The sequence below is a fragment of the Urocitellus parryii genome, chromosome 2 (assembly GCF_045843805.1).
Source record: "Urocitellus parryii isolate mUroPar1 chromosome 2, mUroPar1.hap1, whole genome shotgun sequence".
Lineage (NCBI taxonomy): Eukaryota > Metazoa > Chordata > Mammalia > Rodentia > Sciuridae > Urocitellus > Urocitellus parryii.
Genome location: NC_135532.1, coordinates 210,297,721 through 210,320,701, shown reverse-complemented (window position 1 = coordinate 210,320,701; position 22,981 = coordinate 210,297,721). Strand labels below are relative to the sequence as shown.

The 22,981-nt window shown below is 36.5% G+C and overlaps 1 protein-coding gene across 1 annotated transcript in view; it reads left to right on the top strand.

Annotated features, from left to right (window-relative positions):
- Adamts5 (ADAM metallopeptidase with thrombospondin type 1 motif 5) overlaps positions 1–22,981 on the top strand; it is a 41,336-nt gene that overhangs the window by 7,498 nt on the left and 10,857 nt on the right. Inside the window, exons 2-3 of the mRNA XM_026396168.2 lie at positions 5,285–5,417; positions 15,543–15,710. Of these exons, the coding sequence (XP_026251953.1) occupies positions 5,285–5,417; positions 15,543–15,710 (301 nt within the window). The remainder of the gene's footprint in view (positions 1–5,284; positions 5,418–15,542; positions 15,711–22,981) is intronic.

Sequence of the window (22,981 nt, the reverse complement as noted above, 5' to 3'; positions counted from 1 at the left end):
TTGCAATGAAATTTGAATATTAAGTTGCCCTCCAAAATGACAGAGCTTTACCAGACATACCATAAAGATGAAGACCCTGCTGTTTTTTATTTATTAAATTCTATTTATTTATTTATTAAAATTTAAAAAAAAATTAAAGTGCCAATGTAAATGTAAAAGATAAGATTAACATCAAGAATAACATGTACTGATTTAACAGTGCCTTGGTAAGTTAAGACAAGGAAATAAAATGTTTGGTTACAGGTGTGAATTTGAGCTTCCCAGTGATCCAACAAGACTTTGGCCACTTGCTGCCTCTAATCTATAATTTCTTCCTCTATAAGTTGGAATATGTAGTTGGACCAAGCCCTAGAGAACACCTTATCCAGTCTCCTTATATTAATGATAAAGGGACTTTGTCTCAAAGTCTGTAGACTATTTGCACAATACTTCTTTTTTCTTATTTGTTGTTTTTAAATATACATTAAAGTGGGGTGTATTTTGACATATTATACATACATGGGGTGCAACCCATTACCATTTTGATTTCACTCTTATGGTTGAACATGATATGGAATTATACTGGTTATGTATTCATATATAAACATAGGAAAGTTATGTTTGATTCATTCTATTGTCTTTCCTATTCCCATTTCTCCTCCCCCCCTTCACTCTCCCCATACTTCTTACTAATATAGTTAGAATGAAAAAAGTATCAGCTTTCCATGCACCATCTCTAACAGATTTGCTTCCATTCTTCAGAATGACTCTTCCAAGCATCTAAGCCCTTCAGTCTCCAATGTGCTTCTTTCTTTTCCCTTTCTTTCTCCATATTTATAAGAGAACATGTCCTGTCTAGGAACTCTGGATCCAGACAGCCTTTCTAGATTACCCTGCTAGTCCACTCCCAAAATACCAAAATCCAGTTATAGCAAACTTTTCATTCTTCCCCAAACAGAGCCTGTCTTTTACCACCCATGATGTTTCCACAGATCCTTCTTTATTACAGTACCTTTCTTCCCAGACTGCAAAACCAGCAAAGGTGTCTCCACTCCTTTGGAACCTTTACTGATTCTCTCTAGGAAAATTCATCAATTCTTCTCCTGTAATGCTACAACAGTCTATTCATCTTAGCACAGCCTGGTCCCCGCTTGACATATCTGTTGTGCTCACTGGACTATGAGGTTTCTTAAGGGTCAGGATTAGATCTTATTTCATTTGTTCATTGTAGTATCAGCACTTAGTACAATAGGTGGAAGATTATAGGCATGCAGTAATTGTTTTATGAATAAATGTACCTGGATTCCTTACCTTCTTATCCAGCTGAGCTCTGAATATTGGATATCACCCAGTTGTATCCAAAGGTATGAGTAGAGATAATATAACATGAGTCATGGTAATGATGGGTCTAAAAGTCCCAATTAATATAGTCTGTGTTGAAGGACAAAATAAAACCCTTGTGATTAGGGATTGCTATACAAGTAGCCAAAAAAGTAACTGACACCTCAAGAATAAGATCCATGTTGAGGGCACAGAAATAAAGAGAAGTTGGATTTGATTTGTGCATACCATATACACGTGTGGAAATATCACACCAAACCCATTCACATTTACAAGTAGCACATGTTAATAAAATATAATTTAAAAAAAATCAGAACAAATACACATTGGTGTGCATGTGTGTGTGTGATACTTATGATTAAAATATGTACCATCCTATTAATTCTTGTATCACTAATCACTCCTCAGTAAGAGCTGTGTGAAGAGAAGTGTAAACAACTCAAGTGTAGATCAACCATGTTTCCTGCTCTTCCCTTGAGCACCACGCCTGCCCTTACCGGGAGGTAATATTTACAGTAACAAGATGCTTTTAATTCCTGTATAAGGTGTTCTTCCTTAACTTGGACTGCTGCCCCTGCAATTGTGGTGGTATCTGTCCTTATCAGCATTTGTATTTCCTTAGCTTCTTATTGCAGCAGTTGCATGGAGCATGGGAGACCCATCTCTCAATCAAGGCAGGAAATCCTTCAACTCCTGTGATTTGTTCCACTTTGTATATTCACACTTGTTTGGTTCATTTTTCCCACCTGGCACTGAGCACTGGGATTTTCCAAGCAATAGTATTCTTTGGGTATTGATCTCCTCAAGGCAGCATTATTTGCTCCCTGCCTCCCTCCCATCCCCACAAACAGGTCTTGGACTTTATTAGTACTTCTAAATTCCATAATAAATCACAAGATTTGCCACATGCCAAATCTTCTAAAAAGCACACCTGGTGAATGGTCATAATGTCTGTGATCTCCCTGTCAAATCTCTATTGGTCTTTCAGACCATCTCAGATATATTTTTGAGTTAGACACATGTCTCAGTCTTATAACCCTGCCAATGCCATACCACAAGACCACAGTTAAATCTCTGCATACTTTTGCAATGCTTCCATTTTGCTAAATCTTCCATTGCGCTTTTTTTCCAAACAGTAGTGATAATATATTGATCCTATATAAGAAGAGCCATCTTTAATACAACAAAGATATTCTTTACCTTCAGATCTACAATGAATAAAGCAAAAAAAGTCTTTGTCAGTACATTTAATTCATTTACCTCTTCCATGATAATCCACATTTCTACAACGACCTCTGACTCCAAATCTAGATTATATAAAGAGATATATAAACACAGATATATGCTATTACTGCAGTAGTACCTGTACTCCTACTCTGAACTTAAAAAAAAATAAATTGTATAAACAAGAAATAAGGTTTGCATCTGTACAGTTATAAGCAACCACCAGAAAATAGAAACAAACTTGTGTGATATGCTGAATTCTTAATAATTTAATACACAGATTAGTTTTCATACATGTAGATGAACATTGGTTCACAAGGAAACTCAGATGTTCATTGTAAATCTTGAGTGTAAAACAACAAATATATTGCTAAGGCTTGAAATCATGTGAGTGAAATGGAAAGGTTGCCAGTTTGTAATTATAGTTATGGAAATATAATAGTGTGACTATGTAGTCAAGGGATTTAATGAGGGTGGTTGAAAAAATAACAAGTGCTTCTGTTCATAATTTTGTCACATACACACATTTCCATGGCAAAAGGCCAGATGCATTTATTGCAATTCAGAGATGACAAAGAGAGCTGATGGCCCTTAATGAGCAATTGATTAGCAGTAAACAGAGAGATATTAAGATTCTAGTTGAAATGCCATTCAGAACAGGAAGGCCATTTCCTTTAGTTGTGACTCTTTACCCAACCTTATTAGTGAAGAAGGAGTAAGAAGGGAAAATTTACTTCTTGCATTTTATTATTTGATAATTATGAAGCCTAAATTATGAAGAAAAGCATAAACCTTCATACAAAAATTTACAGTCATGCAGAAATAACCTACAAGTATCTAGTAGCTCTCTTAAATGATGACCTGGGATTTGGTCCTAGAACTACTAAAATGATTGGGGAGGGTGAGGATTTTTTTAAAAAATCGATTTTGCTATATTATTATCTCAAAGACTGATTATTATGCAAAAGCATATTCCAATTTCAATTTTAAAAACTACTAATTTGTTCTCAGCAGCTGTAATTTGGGATCCCATGGGATGACATATGAGGATACACAGGAAACTCTGGAGGGTGTTGTGGGTTTGGTGTCTCGATTCACCAAAGCCACTTGGCTGAGATTGCCAATGTCTGCTGCTAAGCTAATATAGTGGCCACAGTGTAATCCATCACAGCTGTGAATTCACAATGTACAGATACAATAATGACTTGAAAACATACTAAAGGGAATAAAATAGGATGTATCTTCACTTTGGTTGGATTTTTAGGCAGCCAAACTAGGAAGAATTAGAAGATTGTGTTGGCCTGGGTAGGTGGCACTGGTTGCATGATAATAACAGCCATCTGTGTTGCTCATGGGTAGGGAGGTCCTACTAACAGGCAGCATAGGAAAGGTGTGTGAAAGTCACGTTGAGTCTGACCCTATGTCACCAATAAACTCAATTAGCCAAAAATCTACTGAGTTCCTAGTTATGGCAATTAGGGGAAAGCAAAAATGACCGCTATATTGAAATAGTACTTTTTACTCAACTTTGCATATTAATTAACATTTTAAAAAATACTTTCCTTGCAGTTATTAACATATGGCTCACTAGAAATACTGTCTTGTTTGAGGGGATATAAATGTACACACTGTTCTTCAAATTTTATTGAAAATAATAGGTAATAATAGGCAATTTAATGTCTGTTAATTTTTTGAGTAACATTTAAAGTAAAAGCTTATCTTTACAAATCTTTTACACAAAAATTATGGCTGAGTCAGGTACAGTGACACATTTGCTATAATCACAGTGGCTCAGGAGACTAAGGAGGAACACAAGTTCATAGCCAGCCTCAGTAACTTAGAAAGACCCTAAACAATTAAGCAATACCCTGACTTAAAATAAAAAATAATGAAAGAATTTAGCAAGACCCTGTCTTAAAATAAAAAATAAAAAGGTATGGAAATGTAGCTCAGTGGTAAAGTGCCCTTGGGTTCAATCCCCAGATCTTCATATTTTTCAATATCTTCTTGAGGTTCCTTTCAGCCAAAGGAAAGAGGAATGTGATATCATTTCCCCTTTTGAATCTCTTAAAAGCTATGCAATGTCTCTCACACACACACACACAAAAAAAAAATCCACATACCCATATCCATCCCATACGTGTAAATAATACACCTGCATTGTACATATTTTCTGAGAGCTGGTCAGGTTGAGAAACACTTAAATGCTGTAAGTGAGAGTGCATATATTTCTGAAGAGGAAACCCATGGAATTACAACTCAGTTTGGAATTTCCCTTTCAAGTTACTGAAAAATTTATCTTGTCGTGAATGTGTGGATGTAGTTTTCCCCTGTGACAGAAAGAAAATTATTAGGACAGTCTTCTGATAAATTTAGCATGTTTGGGGATCAGAATATTAGGGCTTTCCTATGCACAACCGTATGGAAAAGCCATTGTTGACATATCATATGTACATTATGGCTTTTTAAACTACAGCTGTGATTGTAATGGACAAGGTACAGTCCTAAGACATGTTTTTTTTAATGCACTTGAGTGCCTTTATCCTTCTGTGCTTCTGGTCCCAAAGTAGCTCAGAAGAGTCTCTGCCGTGGGTTTGTCTTTGGAGCCTTTCCAAGAGCTGAGCAGGTGATACCATAAACATATCCCAGCCTTGCCATTTGGGGTGAGCAAGTGGCTGGACATGGTGGCTCTCTCTGGATGTAAATTGATTGTAATGATTTCTTTCTTTCTCCTGGGCAGGATTTATGTGGGCATCATTCATGTGACACCCTGGGAATGGCAGACGTGGGGACCATATGTTCTCCGGAGCGCAGCTGCGCTGTGATTGAAGACGACGGCCTCCACGCAGCTTTCACCGTGGCTCACGAAATTGGTATGCAGTGCCTTTTCTCCTCCCTCGCCAAGTCAAACACTTGTAGCAGCTGCAACAGGAACCAAAATATTTGGCAATTAATTCCAGATTTCTTCTGGTTCAGATGTACCCGTTGGGGATTAAATTTGTTTATATTTGCACTTCTAGGGTTAACTAATATGTGAGAAGGAAGGCAAAGTCAGCAACACGGTATATGTTTCCTTCTGACAGTGTCACTTAGACGTTAAGAGAAACTTGCTACTGCTACTATCTTCTTCCTGTCCTTTTAAGCTTTGCTAAGTGACTCCTAGACGAAATTTGTCACAGTCGCCTATGGAATGCGGAGATGTCCCTTTTGGAAGTCGTTCAGCACAGAACTGACTCATCCAGGGCTAATCAGTTTGCACAGAGATTTAACATGTTTGGCTCTATTGTGAGTGAGAATAGCAGACTCCCATCAAAGGTAATCAGTAGCTTGTAGAAGATATTCCTGTGTCCTTCTTAATAGCATAGACAAGGGAAACCAAGCTGACACTCAACAGGGTTTGCTTTAAGATGTCACTTCCCCAATTCGTTTGTTTTAAGAAGCATCCAAACCCTACAACTCTAAATTTAGGACTCAGTTAACCATTAAAATATGTATGTGCCATAAGGAATACGTGCTTTCTAATCATTGACCTACACTACTATATGTTTGTGAAAATGGCTAATACTTTGGACTAGGTGTTTGAATTAGACACTCTGAGTTCACTTCTTGCTAAAGTACCTTCTATCTGGATCTCATGGGTCCAATTATTTTAACTCTCTCAAAGCTTTAATTTTTATATGTGAAATAACATGAGATAATAATGTCCATCTCATGGAATTATTTCATGGGTATTTATATCCACATGTACTTCTCTTGTGCCTTTTAGTTAAAAGAATTCATTTATTTTCTTAATTTATGTATCACCTTTTGGCATCGTTGTTTTGGTGGGACAAAATATGGTTTGATCATTACTGTAGCCTTAATTTTTTCTGTGTTGCTTTTTAAACAGATTTAGTTTCTTTAAAGCTAAAACCATAAATTTTAAATGGAAATTAAAACTTCTATTTCACATTCTTGGCAGGCAGAGAATATCTAGCTGTTATATTTCTTTGAGGAGTCAAAGTAACCTCTAAGTAAAGGTATAATCTCGTAAGTCCCAATATTATAGCACTTAAATAGAATTAAGTAGTTATGTTTCACCTCTTATGGAATAATCATGACAGTAATGTTCCTAGCACTCCTGATACTCTTATGATCTCAACTACAACAACAAAACACAAACATAAAGCTTTGATATAAATAACTATACAACAGCATCACGGATGAGTGTTCAGTCCACACTCCTTGAGCATCCTTGGCCTCAAGAGCCAGATCTGAATTGGAGTGCCCAGTGCTGCCTGAATGTTCTCCGTGTTCTGCAAGTGATTTGGGCATGCTGCACTGGAGGAGCTCATAGGCCTGATGGTGTTTTTAAAACACAAGCCAATTGATCTTCAGGGTAAGGGGCTTGTCTTCACTTGTCTCTCGCGTATGCCTATGAAACTAACTAATAACAACACATTCTGATAGAGACCATTAATCAGTATTTATTCCATTATCAATGTATGTACATGAGTAAGCAGGAGAATGTAGCAAGCAAGGGAGCTGCTCAAGGCAACACCCAGATTCTGTAATGGGAATGAAGGGGAATTCATTCCAGTCTTCCAAAGGATTGTAATTAAATGGAGGAGAATTTAAAAGTACACCATTGTTCATCACCATTATACAAAGTGAGAGAAGTCCCATATGAAAGCATCTAAATCCCTCAACAGCCTAGTGTGTCTCAGCAGGGTGGAGAAATGATAGGGAATGGGCAGCCAAGTTGGGTTTTGGTGTTATCCACCCACAGGACCCAGAGCTCCAGATCCTGCACTTCACTGGAGAGATCAGGCATTCCTTAGGAAGGACTGTTTCTTCTCTCTTCTGCTCTCTGTAGTGATCTGCTTTCCCAAGATGGCAGCCTCTGGGAGGTCTTCTGTAGGAGAAATGCCCTGGCTGTCAATGCAGCTTCTTCAGGACTGCTTTGACTCCCAAGCCCGTTAGGCTGGAATGAGGAGCCTGGCAGAGTCACCTTCTCCAGTCTTCCTGGATTCCTCAGCCAGTGCCTTGGTGACACCAGCATACGCACAGTCTGAGTGGTAGAAAGAATGTCAGATGTGATAAGAACAAATGTTATATTAAAACTATATACACATAGGCAATGAGAACTTATCTTAATGACACAGGATTACTGGACATAGTTATAGAACAATGTCAGAGAAATGTAGACTTTCATATGCAAAATCAAACCTCAATCTTTGATGTATGATCACATCCTTTGGTCCCCTTTAACTTCTTGGTTGGATCACCTCTGTTTACCTCTTTAAAACCCTCTGTAAATCATTCTCCAATCAAATAGTGCCTGCTTAATTTCCCTTTTTGGATTATGAATGGCCTAATTTGAGACATATAAGGTGTAGAAATATGGATTTAATTTCCTTTTCATAAAGAAAATCTGGCTTTCATTTGCTTTATTTTCTAATTGCTTTATTATTTAATTTTGCTTTTTGCCTAAGTATTACGAACATATGTTATAAAGTATCAGCCATAAAATTTTTAGAAAATACACAAAATATACCTAATCTTCTGTGGATTATTAGAGTCTTATCCCCACAGTTCCTGGATCTTAAATAATATAGCTCACTGATCTGTTTCCAGTGCTTTTATTTTTGGATCTTTGTTTCAAGTCTTCAGCACAGCTTAAGCTCACCGTGCCCTGGATTCAAATTCTGCTGTATTCTTTCCATGGGATTTCCCTTCTTTCCTTTTATTACATGTTTGTTGCTTTCCAGATTTAGAAGCTGTGTAGATGGACTATGTATAGTGACAAAAATGACATTTGGAAACGTCAGTTTCCCAGTGTTTTGAATATACATAATCCTCATTCCAAACTGTACAGTTTGTTTCATGCAAACAGATAGTATAAATGTGTTACAGAGCTCAAAACACAAGCTGGGAGAAGATTTTCAGGCTCTTCCCATAATTTTTCTACTTTCTTTTTTCTATAAGCAGTAAAAGGATATGTCTGATTAAGAATAACACTTCCATTAAATGGCTTATAAGTTCTCATGGGAGAGTCCAACTGCTTCCTCTTTTTTCTACATAGTGGTTTCAAATTTAAGATCAGATTTATTTTTTGAATGGATAAGTGAATCTAAATTTCCTTTTTTATTCTACCCTCTCTACAAGGAAAAAAATTACCTTGAGACTCATAAGATAGAGGAAAAAATGAAATTTTTGTAAATTGCTTAAAGTTAGAATGCCATGGATGGAATAAACAATTCTGAAAAGATCTCTTTCATGTACTACATATTAATTGCATTATTTTTTCTCCTGCTAATTCTTTTTTTAAAAGAGAGAGAGAGAATTTTTTAATATTTATTTTTTAGTTTTCAATGGACACAACATCTTTACGTTATTTTTATGTGGTGTTGAGGATCGAACCCAGTGCCCCGCGCATGCCAGGTGAGCACACTACCGCTTAAGCCATTGAGCCACATCCTCAGCCCCTCTGCTAATTCTTAAAAAAAAAAAAAAAGACAAGAAAGCAGCTGAGTTTTGGAGGTGCATAATCTACCAATACCAGGCTTCTGGAAAATAACTATTGATTAGTAGGTTATTGGCACTGGCAGTAATATATAAATTGCCTTAACTTCTTAGAATATTTCAAAAAGTTACTTCCAACCATCAAAAACACAGTCTCCATCCATGCGCCTTGGGTGGAGATAGGAATGTGTTTACAGCCATTTTACAATCCAAATGTGAACTGCAGAAAGTTTTCAAGTTGATGTAAGTTTACATTTTGAGTTTATATTTTTAACTTGTCAAAGTTTTATTATAGACTTATAATAATAAAGATTTCACCTGCTGCACGCATGGTTGTTAAAAACAATAATTTTATTGATGTCAAGCCAGCTTCTAATACACTAGGGAGAACAATCTGATTTTATTTAGATTAATGAAATCCATAATTTGCAAACATGCCAAAGGTTTGCTTTATAGTAGTTAATTATAAAATGTGTTAAGTGAATCTCTGCACTATGAAAGACTCCAATGTGCTTCCTAAGCTAAAGCCAGGCAATTTTAAAAAGTCAAGACCAAATATTCAGTGAAGACTTGGGAAATAGCTGAGACACAACAGCAGGGTTTTCCTGTGTTTTGCTGCGGTTAGAGGGTGTTCTCTGGTTGTGCTGATCAGCCTGTGACTACTCCCATCAATGATTAGATTAAACAAGGCCATGTTTTGAAAAGCTGTGGCAGCCCTTGACACACCATAGACCAAAGCTAAGTGTACAGCATCAGATGTCCAAACTGGCTGTGAGATGTGAGGTGAGAAGGAAGCTGGGATTTAACTTGTTATTTATTCCCAAACCCATCGCTTTAATCAATGTGAACGGAACATTTTTTTTCTATCCAGTTTGGAACAGTGCTACACTGTCTTTTTTGGCCTCAGATGAAAGGTAGGAATAGGTCTTTGCTATATGTCTAACAGTATTGAGTGATTTAGTGCTTGTTAAGTTTTTAAAACATCAAATCCCAATTCGTGTTTCTCTAGGGGAGGCCTCTTGATTTTCTGCTGCATGTGTGGAAATCAAGTTGAAGTTGGCAGAAAAAGGAAAATTGCACTTACTGTGTAATTTGTTTCTCCTCTAGTAACTAGGAATTTTTCTCTTCCCCTCCCAAATCAAGGTGTTTAGCAATATTAAAATCACCAAAGACTAGCATTTCCATAGTGAGAGAACAATGATAAATGAGGACAGTAAAGTTAGCTGGTCCCTTGGTATATATCAAGCACCTGTTCTAAACAGTTTACATCTTTTATGCTACTTAATCTTTACAAAATGCTCGGGGAAGTAGTTAAGTTTTATTCAAGTGAGGAAGAAACTGACACACAGACAATTTTCTAAAGCTAAGCCTAAGAACTATTACTGCTAGGGTAAGATTCAAACTCAACTCCCCTGGCTCCAGAGCCCCAAATTTTTATACTATCCTAAAATGAATGTTTTCTTAGACAGTATTATTTTAAAGGAAATAATCTCAAATTTAATTCAAAAGGACATTGATACAGTTAGGTATACAGTGAAAGGGATTATTTTCTTCCAACCAAATTGTGTAACTGATATCATGTTTACCATTTATATTTAATTTTTCAAATAGTCATTTGGGAATTTTATCACTTCTATATAAGGATCTGTGTTTAAACAGCGATCATCCAATTGTTAGAGCTCATGGATGCTTTCTTCAGTTCTAGATTCTGATCCTGTTTAAACTGTTGACTCACATTTTAATCCCTGGCCAAACCTTCTTGTACCTCCATAATCCCAGCTGGAAAATTAGGTAAAATAAAAACATGACCTCATTAAGAAACAGATGCTTCATCTGAACACTTTCTTTCCCAAGTAAACACATTACAGAGCTTCTGGTAACTTTTTTTAGGATGTGGTGCTGTGTCCCCTTGACCATTGGTCAGTTTAGGATCAGGAGACAGAAGCTTGAAATTTAGTTTAATTCACAGACCAAAGTTCAGTAAAACAACCAGTTTCCTTCCTGAGGTTAATAGTGTAAGTCAGCCATAACTGTAATGCAATACCTGAGTTGACTAGGAAGCCTGCCTACCAGTTTCCCTTAATGTGTCCTGACTCCTCCACTTGTTATCACTGATTTTCCAACAGTGAATTCATTGATAAATTTAAAGAGACTCGATGTTCTTTAAATCTCTCTTGAGAATTCAAAGATGAAATTTATTTAACAAAACATAACCTATGTACCAATTTAAAAAGAAGATTGTCACACTGGAAGAATATTCAAATGACCAATTGTTTGCTATTTCTGCAAGAACAATATAACTGAGAATTGTTACTAGGGGCTTTGCTTTGACATCATGCACCATTAAACTTATTTCATTAGTATAATTCAGAAAAAAAAACACTCTTTCTTGATCTTATTTTGTGGGGTGGGTACTTATTAGCATGGCTTTTGTATGTATTAAGAAGAGATGGATATTTCCTAACAAATTATACCTTGACTTTTGCTGGTGACTTCAAACATCAAAATTTATTTTGAAGTATGGGAACACCTCACATTTTCCCCAACACGTTTCTTGAGTCTCTCAGAAAATACTCATGGATTAGATAGTTGCATGATTCTGGAAATTTCACTCTGGCTTCGATCTGTCACCCCCTCCACAATTTATTTTGAGACTATTATCAAGTGGATACACTATATTAGACTGTTTAGCCTTTCATTACCTCAGAATTTCAGGTGAGAAGTTTCCAATTACATCAAAAATTAAGGATTCTCTATAAAAGATAGCATTGTAAACAGAATTGCCCAAGCAAACTTCTTTTTGATGTTTTGCATGTCTGCTAATTACAAATGGCTCTAAATACAAATACTGTTTCTTCCCCAAAACAAGACTTTGTGATATTTAGCTGAAGCCCCAACAGTGAATGCCCCTAAATCTCCCTCCACCTTTTCTCTCACTAGTTTCCACTCCCTGTTTTACTGAAAGAGCTTTCTCAAAGATCTTTTTTAGCTCCCAATTCTCCCCACTCTTCGGTTCCTACTTTGTGACTCTGGAGAAGGAAATAACTTCTTCTCTTCAAGGGCATGAATTGCCTTTCTCTGTCCCTTCCACCAACCTTGCTGCTGTGCATTTCTCTAAAAGCTCACTGTGAAATACAACGTAATGAAAACAACAAACTCCTTTAGTGTTGTAAACCCTTTCTCCAACACTTCTTCAGATGCTCCAGGAGCTGTTTCAGCCTCTGCGCGGCATGAATGTCTAAGTCCGATCTGTGGGTGATGCAGCTGGGTCCTGCCTGTTTCAGAAATCCTTCATCTCCAGTCCACACCATTCATTCTGAACATTCCCATAAATGATTTATGAGCAAATTTCTCCCTGAAAAGGTAGATGACGGAGAAGCTTAATTCCATCCTGGATGATAAGTCTAAATTTTTATTCACCTCCACAACTGTTTGAAATACACAGTAGTCAGCTGTGATGTTATATTTTAATTTCCTAGAGTCCAGATTTCCTGTGTTAGTAAGCATCAGGGTCATAGTGTGAGCTCTCATGAAGCTTCCTTTTAAAGTATCTTCATGCTGGTATATGGACCTTGTCATTTCAGGGCTCAAGGACAATGGAAAATTTAAGAGTGACATTAGACATCTTAGCCAAACTGATGGAGGACTCATATTTTTAAAATCCTACTCCTTTTGCTGTTCACATCCTTTAGTATGTGTGTCACATCTTTCCTGAAGAGCATCCAAGCATTCCTCACATTGATCTTCCTTTTCAATTTCCATCCAGCTCCTGAGGGGAAGTCACATGGGTCTCTCACTGTGACCTGGTTCCAGCCACTCTGGAACTCACTGCCTGTTTCAGGGGTGCTCACATGTTCTTCCCATTGTCTGTGACTCCCCCTGCTCTAAAGAGAGTCTGCCTCTCCCAGCCAGCTCATGGGCTTACCCCATGGAGAGCAGAAGGCTCATTTGCTCTTTCAATTAAACCCCAGGCGGTCCATTTCTGCCTGACTCTGGGGATCTTAGAAAATTCACATCTCTTTTCAGCTTTAGAGGAGGTGGAGCTAAGATTTGCTCACCATCAGCATGGCAATCTTCTCTGGTACAATGTCTTAGATGTAACTTTAGTGGCAATTGAATTACTGGGAATTGAAATGGAGAAAACTATGTTATACGCATTCTTGACTATGTCAAAATGAACTCCATTCTTATGTATAACTATGATGCATGAAAAAATTAATAAATAAAAAGATTCCATGGATTAACTAGTAAATTTGGGTAGCAAAAAGAAAATATCACAATATGATGCCACATAGCATGTCAAATGATCCATTAAATTATGCCATCTTAAAAGATGCCTTGCTGAAATAGTTAAAATGTTTTACATTTATATGCCTTGCCCCTCTATATGAAAGAAAAAAAAAACAAGGTACTTTCCCAGCCCCTCAAAGTGAATTTGATGTTGGCCATACGGCCTGTATTTTAAATCAGAAATCTAAAATCTAGCCTCCAAATGAAGTGAAAATCCCTTGATGCAGTAATAAAACTGCATATGGAAAGTGCTATTTATATCAATTTGAAGGAAAAGGCTGTTACTCCATTTAATGCATATGAATATCTTATGAAATAGAATGCAAAAATCACATTTTTCAATATAGAAAATCTGGATTCAAATATATATCGTATTACAGAGGTTACTTTGGGCCACTTTTCCTTTTTTCTCTTATGTACCAGATCAAAAACTTAAATATAAAATTTTTCCACACAACTCCCACAGTGCAAGCTGATAAAGCTTCTACCTTGAAAAAGTTCAGGATCTGTGCAATGGATTCTCAGTGAGTGTTTGTTTGACAAAATGACTTCCAGTAATTTTAAGGAAGATTCTGTTTTTCTGTGGCCTGTGATCCGAAAACTCTTAACACACTACTCAAAAATTAGATGGTCTCTCCTAATCTGCCTTTGCACGTTATCCTGGACATACTTTATAATGTCTGATGCACATTCATGCTTCTGTCCAAACAAACTGAGCATAACAGTGGGAGGGTTTTCCAGAGAGACCTTGCTAGCCTCATAAATACTGTTGAAGTCAATTACCAAATAAATAGCATAAATATGTGGCGACTTGGAAGGTCACCGAGCCCTAGTCACTTAATTTCAGCCACAACAGCAGTCAGCTGCTCAGTGAACAATTTTATTATGAGGTGTCAGTGATTTAACAAGTTGGCCAAAAGTAGTCGGAATGCAGCATGAAAGATTTCCTCTCTGTTGAGTTTGACCGTGTATGCTGGACTCCTGATAGAATGGCCCAAGTTTCTGTACTTGGCACTCAGGAACCAAAGGAAAATGAAGGAATCAATTTGCTCTATTATATTCTACATGCATTTCAGTGGATTTTATATGATTCTACAAAGCTTTGCTAAAAACACTGTTAGGGTAATTTGTTGTCTACTTTTTAGAGTTTCTGCAAACTGCTAGAACTGCTTACCTGAGTTTTTTTAAAGTAGTCTTTTAGATATATTGGGGAATGTCAATTTATCCTTAGACTGCTTGAAAATTGGTATTAGGTAATAAAAAGCAATTTACTCAGATTATAGGAATGTGGTGATGTACTGTGTGTAATGGTATCTGACTAACAGAATGGCAATAGTGTGGGCTGGGATTACAGAGAGCCTGGTTGGGAGATTTAAGCACAAGTACCACCTGGCTGATCAATCACATCCCAGTATCTATTTGCTTTGCAGTCTTGAACACTCCATCAAGGGCATCTTGATCTTTCAAACATTTCTTAAATGGAGATGAATATACTTTCAAAATAAGCTATTTATTTGTGAGACTAGTAATCAGTCACAGCTCCCTAAATAACAAAAAGAAATGAAGGTATGAAGTAAGCTTACATTTGCATGGAACCTAAAAGCTACTCGTTTTTCCTCTCTGTCTTTGCCTCTCTGGTACATCTCACATAAATACTTATGTACTTGACCAAGAAAATAAATCTCATTCAAGAACCATCTCTCAAGTGTTTGCAACTTGCATGGCATTAAGTTAAATGCAAAGGTTTCAACAGAGAATTGGGGACAGATGCACTTTGATCTCATGGGGCTTAGGGTTGATCAGAGAAGGCAGAAAATTAGACAATCAAAATAATATGTGGTGAGGGCTATGACATAATCCCACAGTTGCCTCGCAAATTCTAGATTCTAAATAAGGCTTTGTTTCTACATGTCTTTGAGCATATGTGAGCCAGATGAATTATGGGAATATCCATTCTCAAATTTTTCAGTTTTCTTCCAAATGTTCACCCCAAGCAATGGTTCCACTAACTACCCTCAGCTTTTATTTCTCTAGAGTGCAGTCTTTGGGTGAGAAAGAAATTAAAATGAACTCATTTATAATTGGGAACAAAAAAATCAAGTGTCAGCATAATTGTCAGGGAAAAATAGAAATGCAAAACCACTCGTCATTGGCACTTCCTTTATTCGCTCCCACATTTGTGCCTTCTCTGTTCTCTCCCTTAGGACATCTACTTGGCCTCTCCCATGACGATTCCAAATTCTGTGAAGAGAACTTTGGTTCCACAGAAGATAAGCGCTTAATGTCTTCCATCCTAACCAGCATTGATGCATCCAAGCCCTGGTCCAAATGTACCTCAGCCACCATCACAGAATTCCTGGATGACGGCCATGGTATGTATCCTTCAGGACAACAGAGGCTCAAGGGAAGAAAGCTGGGATTCTTAGGCACTTTACTTTATTGCTTTCCCATAATGTTCATTTTGGTTGTTTAGACAGTGTCAAAATAGGAGCAAGGAAATTGATTGTCTGTTGGTGTGTAATGCCAGCATCCCTGGTGGCTTTATAGCTATGGTATTTTTGCTTTTGAATTGTAAAGTTCAAAAGAGAAACCGTGTGGGAGACCACACAGAATGCCTAGCGGGTGCCCTGAAAGCCTGGCTTTTATTCCCTCTCTCACCACTGGCTTCCTGTGAGAACTTTGGCAGACATCTTGGTTTGCCTGCTATTAATACGACTCAGAATTATTTGCTACATGCCTATTACAGGGGTGTGGTTTAGGTGTAGGTGACAGTTCTACCGGATTCTCTTTATGGCAACATAAAACCTGCAAAGGAAGCTCTCTAGATTTTCATTGACTGGAAGAATTTGATTTCATTCTGACAGCAGATTCCCCTGAAAGTAGAATAAAAACTGCAGAACAGAAACAGAAAAGGAATCTAAATGATGGGAAAGCACTTTAAGAACTTCAAAAGAAAGTCTTTGACTTTATCCTTTAGAGACAGTTCAAGAACATAGTACACTTTATTAATTCTTTAAGACTAGGATTAGAGCTGTAAATTATATAGAAATAGAGGAAGTTATAATTTTTAGAAATAATAAATCCTAGCCCCGAAATAATCTCTGAAACAAGCTATTGCAAATTTTCTCACATCCTTTATTACTTAAAATTAATAGGAAATCAAGTGGGTGAACACATGAGCATCGAGGAGAGATCCTCAGATATCATATATTTCACTTCACATCATCTACTAAAAAGGACATATTCTTCATTTTTGCTCTTTTAAAATTCATCTCTTTCTAAAATTAGTGCTTAAATCAAATATCATAATAATTTTTCATAAAGTTACCTTATGGTATATGGTTCAGCATCTGTGATTATGGCCTTTCCCAAATCCACAAAGTTTATAACTTATTATATTTGTAATTTCTTAAGAGTGTTAGGCATCTTGAACTTTGGCCACACAGTGTCAAAATGAGGATAATTAAATTCACTTCAGACAGAACTTCAGCCACACAGTTCTTTGATATTATGTAGCCAGAATTTGCTCATTTACTCCTTCTTGTTACATCACTGATGAACTCTGAAGCCTTTTGCTATTTGCTGCTGTTTACATTATCTATCCCTAAAACTAACCTGAGTCCAGCTTGATGTAAAATTCCTCTCAATACAAAATAAATGTTGTTTGTTAGTGAAAGGTCAGCCTGATAACTTAAAAATTTCAGAATAGACTAGAAAGCAATATATTAGGCTTTTCCTTTAGACTAATAATAAAATGAGCATTTATGTTTTATTCATTAGCAATGCTGGTTAGATGCCGATAAAGTCCTAAAATAAATGTTTACCTAATTCTTTTATCTACATAGATAAAGTCAATATCTGATAAAGTCTGTCTTCAGTGGAACCTTAACACTTCACCCCTAATATTACTTTTGCTGTTTTATTTTTTTCCTGAGAATGAAATAACATTAATATCTAATTTCAAAATCACACTTTGTACATTCCAAAAGGTTGAGCTAAACCTTGACTCATTAAATGAATGGATTTAGTTGCTAAGGCAGCAAATACTTATGGCTAAAATGGGACCAATTTTTTTTTTTCCTGAACAAGTATTAGGTCAACTAATTACAATGCTGTGCAGAATTTTGTTCCTTAATGCCATAATTTTGGAATGATTCGTGTATTTCATATTTTGAAAATCATGATCTTATTTTCTGTGCAGTAAATAGGCTTTCAGCACTGTCTTCAACTCTTTACATTATTTCTGTATTTAAAGAAGTTCATACTCTGAATTTTAACAGTTGTACAGCAAATTTACTTTTTTTAATCTCTGTTTCTGTTCAAAAAGACTCATGATAGAAAACAAGAACATAATTTTAGTAGACATAGATCTTCTTCAATTGTACTGATTAAAATTTCTGAATTTTCCAGATGTATATTAAATAAACATATTTAGTTATTAGAATTCTTTGAACAGAAAATTCTCAGTTTATGTATTGACTTTTTTCATTAAATTTAGATTCTCTTATTTGAATACATTGGTTTGGTTAGGCAGTGTTTTATCCTAGCCAAAACAAAGAATTCTATTTTATGAATCACATATAATGATTAAAGTAATTTCAGAACAATGAAATATAAAAGAAAGTAGTGTGGAACAGTGGCAAAGCTAAATTATGTCTCATTTCTTCTAAAAATAGCATGCACAGAATTGAAGCATGTACACTATAGTACTGTTATTTAATTGTGAATTCAAATTAGTTTAATTAACTTTTTAATTGGGACCCTCCAAACTGACTTAAATCATTTGAAGTGCAAAACCAGCCACAGGAATTAGGAAACTTAATTTCTAGATGATTGAGGTTCTTACATTTGAACTAAGGAACTTAGGAGCAAACCAAGGAGAATGTCGAAGCTTAAGGAAGGAAGAAAAATGAACATATATTTTGTCTAGGGATCAAAAGACTTTAGGATCCTTGTCACGAAACCTTTCACTTTACTCCTAGGGAGCTATGCAGGCTTCCAGTCAGATGCCTGTTATTCATATTTTACACTTTTACTATTTTTCTGCTCTAATTTTCGAGGACATTAACAACGTTAAGCTATAAAATAGTTGTAGGGGATGGGGAAGACTTCACCTAGGTAAACTGAGAGCAAGAAGTGGCATTGTTTTAACAATAAAGAAGAAACAAAAACAGTGAAATATAGCCCAAAACCATAAAATGTCCAGTGGTCTGATACCATTTTCCAAAAGGTCAAAAGTGCTATCACATTAGTATTGTCCCTAAAGTTACCTCTATATTTTAGCATGATGCAATAAATTCAGAAAAAGAATGACTTTTCAGTTATTGAGGAAGGCCAAATGGTAAAACTAATATAAAGATTGAAAAGCAGTTGTTATTTTTTTAAGTAGGTATTCTCAATTATACAAAATGTGTGTCTGTGTGTGTGTGTGTGTGTGTGTGTATGTGTGTTGCTGAGGATTGAACCAAGGACCTCATATATGTGAGGTTAAAACTTTATCACACACTGAGCCACATCTCCAGACCCAAAATGTGCATAATTTTTGATGGTATCTTGGTATCTAAAGATTACTTTATCTGGAACATCTATCTCCTATGTAATATCTTATCCTTCCCTTCCCACCTCCAAAAGAGCTGGAGACATGAGAAATTAAATTCGAAGCACTTGATTTATTTAAAAATTATTAGCTATAAGTGGCTGGACATTTGTAGCACTCAACCACTGCCAAACTTAAATTCATTAGCACTGAGTGTTTCCTGATTTAGATCCAACAAGAAATATGCAGCAATTAATTTATGGTTGAGAAGCCAATGTGCACACTCAAAAGTAGCTGTGTCTGGAGATTGGTGATTCAGAAAGGAGTAGCCATGTCCCCTGGGACTCCTCTATGCCCGGCCAAGAGACTTGCAGAAGTCCTGAATGTTTATACCCATTAGTTCTAGGCAAGCTGGCTGGGAGTGTGCTCTTCTAAAATAAAGGTAAGCACTGCCAGAGAAATTGTGCAGTGAAAGCAGGTTATTGAATTTCCTCTCTCTAATACTTAATAACCTTGAGGCCAAAAAAGATAGCTGTGTTTGCTGGAGTACCAGATGATGAGAAAGGCCACCACCCAGGTAGGGACAGCTCAAGATCACCCACAACACAGGCCGCTAAGAAGAATCTGCAGACATACTTAAAATATTAACATGTAGCTTATTTTAAGAGCAAAGTTTACAGTCCCTCACTGAACATTGAACTTTAGATAGAAAAAAAATGTTTTTGGAAAACCAGGTCTCTGAATCTTTTGCCAATTTTACAGCTTATCTGATTATATAATTTAGCATGAGAGCTCAACATTCAGTTTTTAAGGTAGTCTTAGTAAAATTCAAACTCACTATGGTTGTACTTTGATTTTCACAATAAATGTTCTTTAAAAGGAAATGCAAATAAGACATCTAAGGCAATGGTGACCAATATTTTTCAAAAGCTTTGCTTCCCCCTTTGGAATGGGGAGTTTTCAATCCTTATTTCCTTGCCATTCCATCTACTGAGTGTGCACTTTATGCCTCTAACAGCTTCTCAAACAGACTTTAGAGTTACATTAGGTCAGTGCCCTTTGTTCTTTTCTCAATGCCCTTGTTCCGTTATCTGCCTCTATCTCCCAAATGACTCATGGAATAGCAGGCAAATGCACCCATTTCTCTTTTAATGTCACACATTTCAGCTAAGACCTGAAAGAAAAAGCACAAAGACATAGAGATGAAGTAGGAAGTGACGAGACAGCATATGAAGTCCTGTTGGGCCGCTTTGGATGCTTCAGTGAGGACAATGATTTCTTCTATGCCATGGCTATTTTGGGGTCAATTCTTAATTTTATGCCTGAGTATTGAAAGGATGGAAAGATTGAAATAACTAAAGAGCTAGAATTACAGAAGGAAAGTGAAAATATAAAGAACAGCAACATTCATCTGATAATTCCCATGCAACATTTATATGAAAGATGAATAGTGCTAGAAGTTAGGTATGTAAAACCAGAGATCACCTGGAGGGAAGGACTATCTTCCACCCCATTGGTGGACCTCAGTGGCCAGATGGAAACAAACAACCACATTCTTTCTGTGTCTATCTCAAATCACCTCATTTCACTTTTTTATCTTTTGCCTTATTTTAAACATTTAATTCACCATGGACAGTAAAAATTTATGAAATAGGCACATATTTCTATCAACTTTGTTTTATAAACTATCCATTTTACATACACAATATATTAAAGCTAAGAAAGGAATGGAAGAAGAGAGGGATGCAGGGACAAAGAAGCAACTTGGCAATTTGCGGAACAAACAACAAGAACAACATCAACAACAACAACAACATCAACAACAACAACAACAGTAACTGTTGGTAGCAAAGCCCAGATAGAATTTCAGACTAGAATAAATTTATGAAGTAGATATGAAAAAGTGACTGAGAATAAAAGACTAAGAGGAAGTCAGCAGTAGATAGGGAGCCTATAGAAGTCAATGAAATGATACTGAAAAATTGATCAGTTTCCTTTTCCCCTCAACTATGCATTTTGAAAAGTGAAAAATGTGTATCTAATCCACTATTAATTCAATTTTAAACATTTTATACCATGAGATTAATAATCAGGCTGTATAATGACTTTGTTGTTGTTCCCTGGAATGGGTCTGCCATTTAGTAGAGAAGTCCATACTATTTTATTGCAGGACATACATCAACTTTTAAAAAGGACATCTATAGACTGTATGACTCAGAGTATGCAGAAATGGTACAGTAACATATTCTAAGACTGAGAACATGGTGGTAATAAGTTAGTTATGTCAATCACTTGATAAAAATAAATCGTTTTATTTTTAAAGGTTATCTCCACACAACCTCTAAGGGAAAAAAAAAAGGACTGATATACCTATTTCTTAATAGAAAAGCAAATATGTTCTTGGTTTTCAAATTTTAAAATTTCTGAATTAAGTGTCATGAAGAGAACCCACATCTTGAAGTCTCCTTGTTGTTGGCTGATTTCAAATAGTTTTCCCTCTATCCGTCTCTTCACTAATCATCAGCTGATGAGGTAGAGTCAGTGTCAGTGACTTTGCAACCACAGTGAGTTTGCGACTCATTTTGCCTCCAGATACGTAAAGAAGACCTGTGCCACATGCATCCACACCTGGTAAAGACTTCCCAGCTAATATTTAGTTACCCAGTCCCAAGATCTGTGCTTTTCAGTAAAAATTTTTTTTAAGTTTCTTAAGACAGCACTTTTGAGGAATTGGAAAGTGTTCTTGCTGATTCAGATTTGTTGACAGTCTTCTAACATCAGCAGTCTGCTAAGCCATTCTGGTTTCCACAGCGTGCTTTTTCCATCTAGCAATGAAGATAACGCTCTCCGCGGAGTTCTGAAGTGCCTCATCTTGGTCCTGTAAACAGAGCTTAGTGAGGTTTTCCTGTTTTCCTATTGACTTGATATGGATGTTTTCCTTTCAACTTGATGTTTTTCCCACACATTCTCTTTGGCAGGCCTCTTACTTTTAATGCTTTTTCTGGGTTCCCTTCAGAAGCTTTACCTCTTCAAACACCCTGGCTCAGAAGTTAAATGGGAACTTCGCTCTTTATTCATTTTCATATAATGCCTCCATCACAGACGGACAAATTCTAAGGTATTCACTTTGAAGAAACCTGAGTGTCGCTGTAAAAACATTTGCAGAACACTTAAGAGAGGTTACTTCTCAATGAAAAAATAAGGATTTGAATTTGTTGAATCAAAAGAATAATACATCTAGAATGTTGGCAGATACGTTGGACAGAGAACTATCTATCTTTGTTTCCTATTTTTTGGGTCTACCTTTGTATCTGTGTTTGCCAATTTTACCTTTTGACTGTTACAGTGAGAAGAGACACATTTCTTCCTAGTGAATTAGGGAGAGGTTAACTGCCTTGGCCAACAGCACTCACCTTGTTAGTGTTTCACCAGCCTTAGAGGGTAGACCAGGTGTTTGTCCCATTAGCCTAGCTGCCCTTCAGCAGCAACATTAGATAGCTCTCCACATGCTTGCAGAAGACAAAGTGGCATGCAATGAGGAGGGCAGATTCTAGGCATAAGACCCTAATTTAAGCTTTGTGGCTTGGGGTAAATTATCTGCCTCTTACGATCCTCAGTTCTCTTGTCTATAAAGTAAGCAAAATAAATGAAACTGCCTCATAGGGTTCTTGTGAGGATTAAAGTTATTACATGTAGATAACTGAGAACAGTGTGTGGAACAAATGTTTGTTATTGTTTTTATTAGCTTTATCATCAGTGCATAAATCTAAAATTAAGTAAACAAAAAATATAGAAATAGATGGGCAGTATGCATACATATACGACAAAAGAAGATAAATAGAGTAAAGCTCACTGGGCAGGGATTCTCAGGGAAGCATTTTCGGGGGAGAAAGCCCTGTGTCACCTGTGGATCTGCTTCATCTGTGTTCCACCTTCTGTAGACCTCTCATCTCACCCCTGTTTGCCTGTGGCCACCCTGATCCCTAATATTTGCAGTAAGACACTAATTTGGTTTTGACAGATATACTCCAAACACCCAACAGATACCTGTTCCCAAAAGAATAGACACCAAGGAAAGAAAAAGAAGAGTCAGAAGGCTGGCCTAGT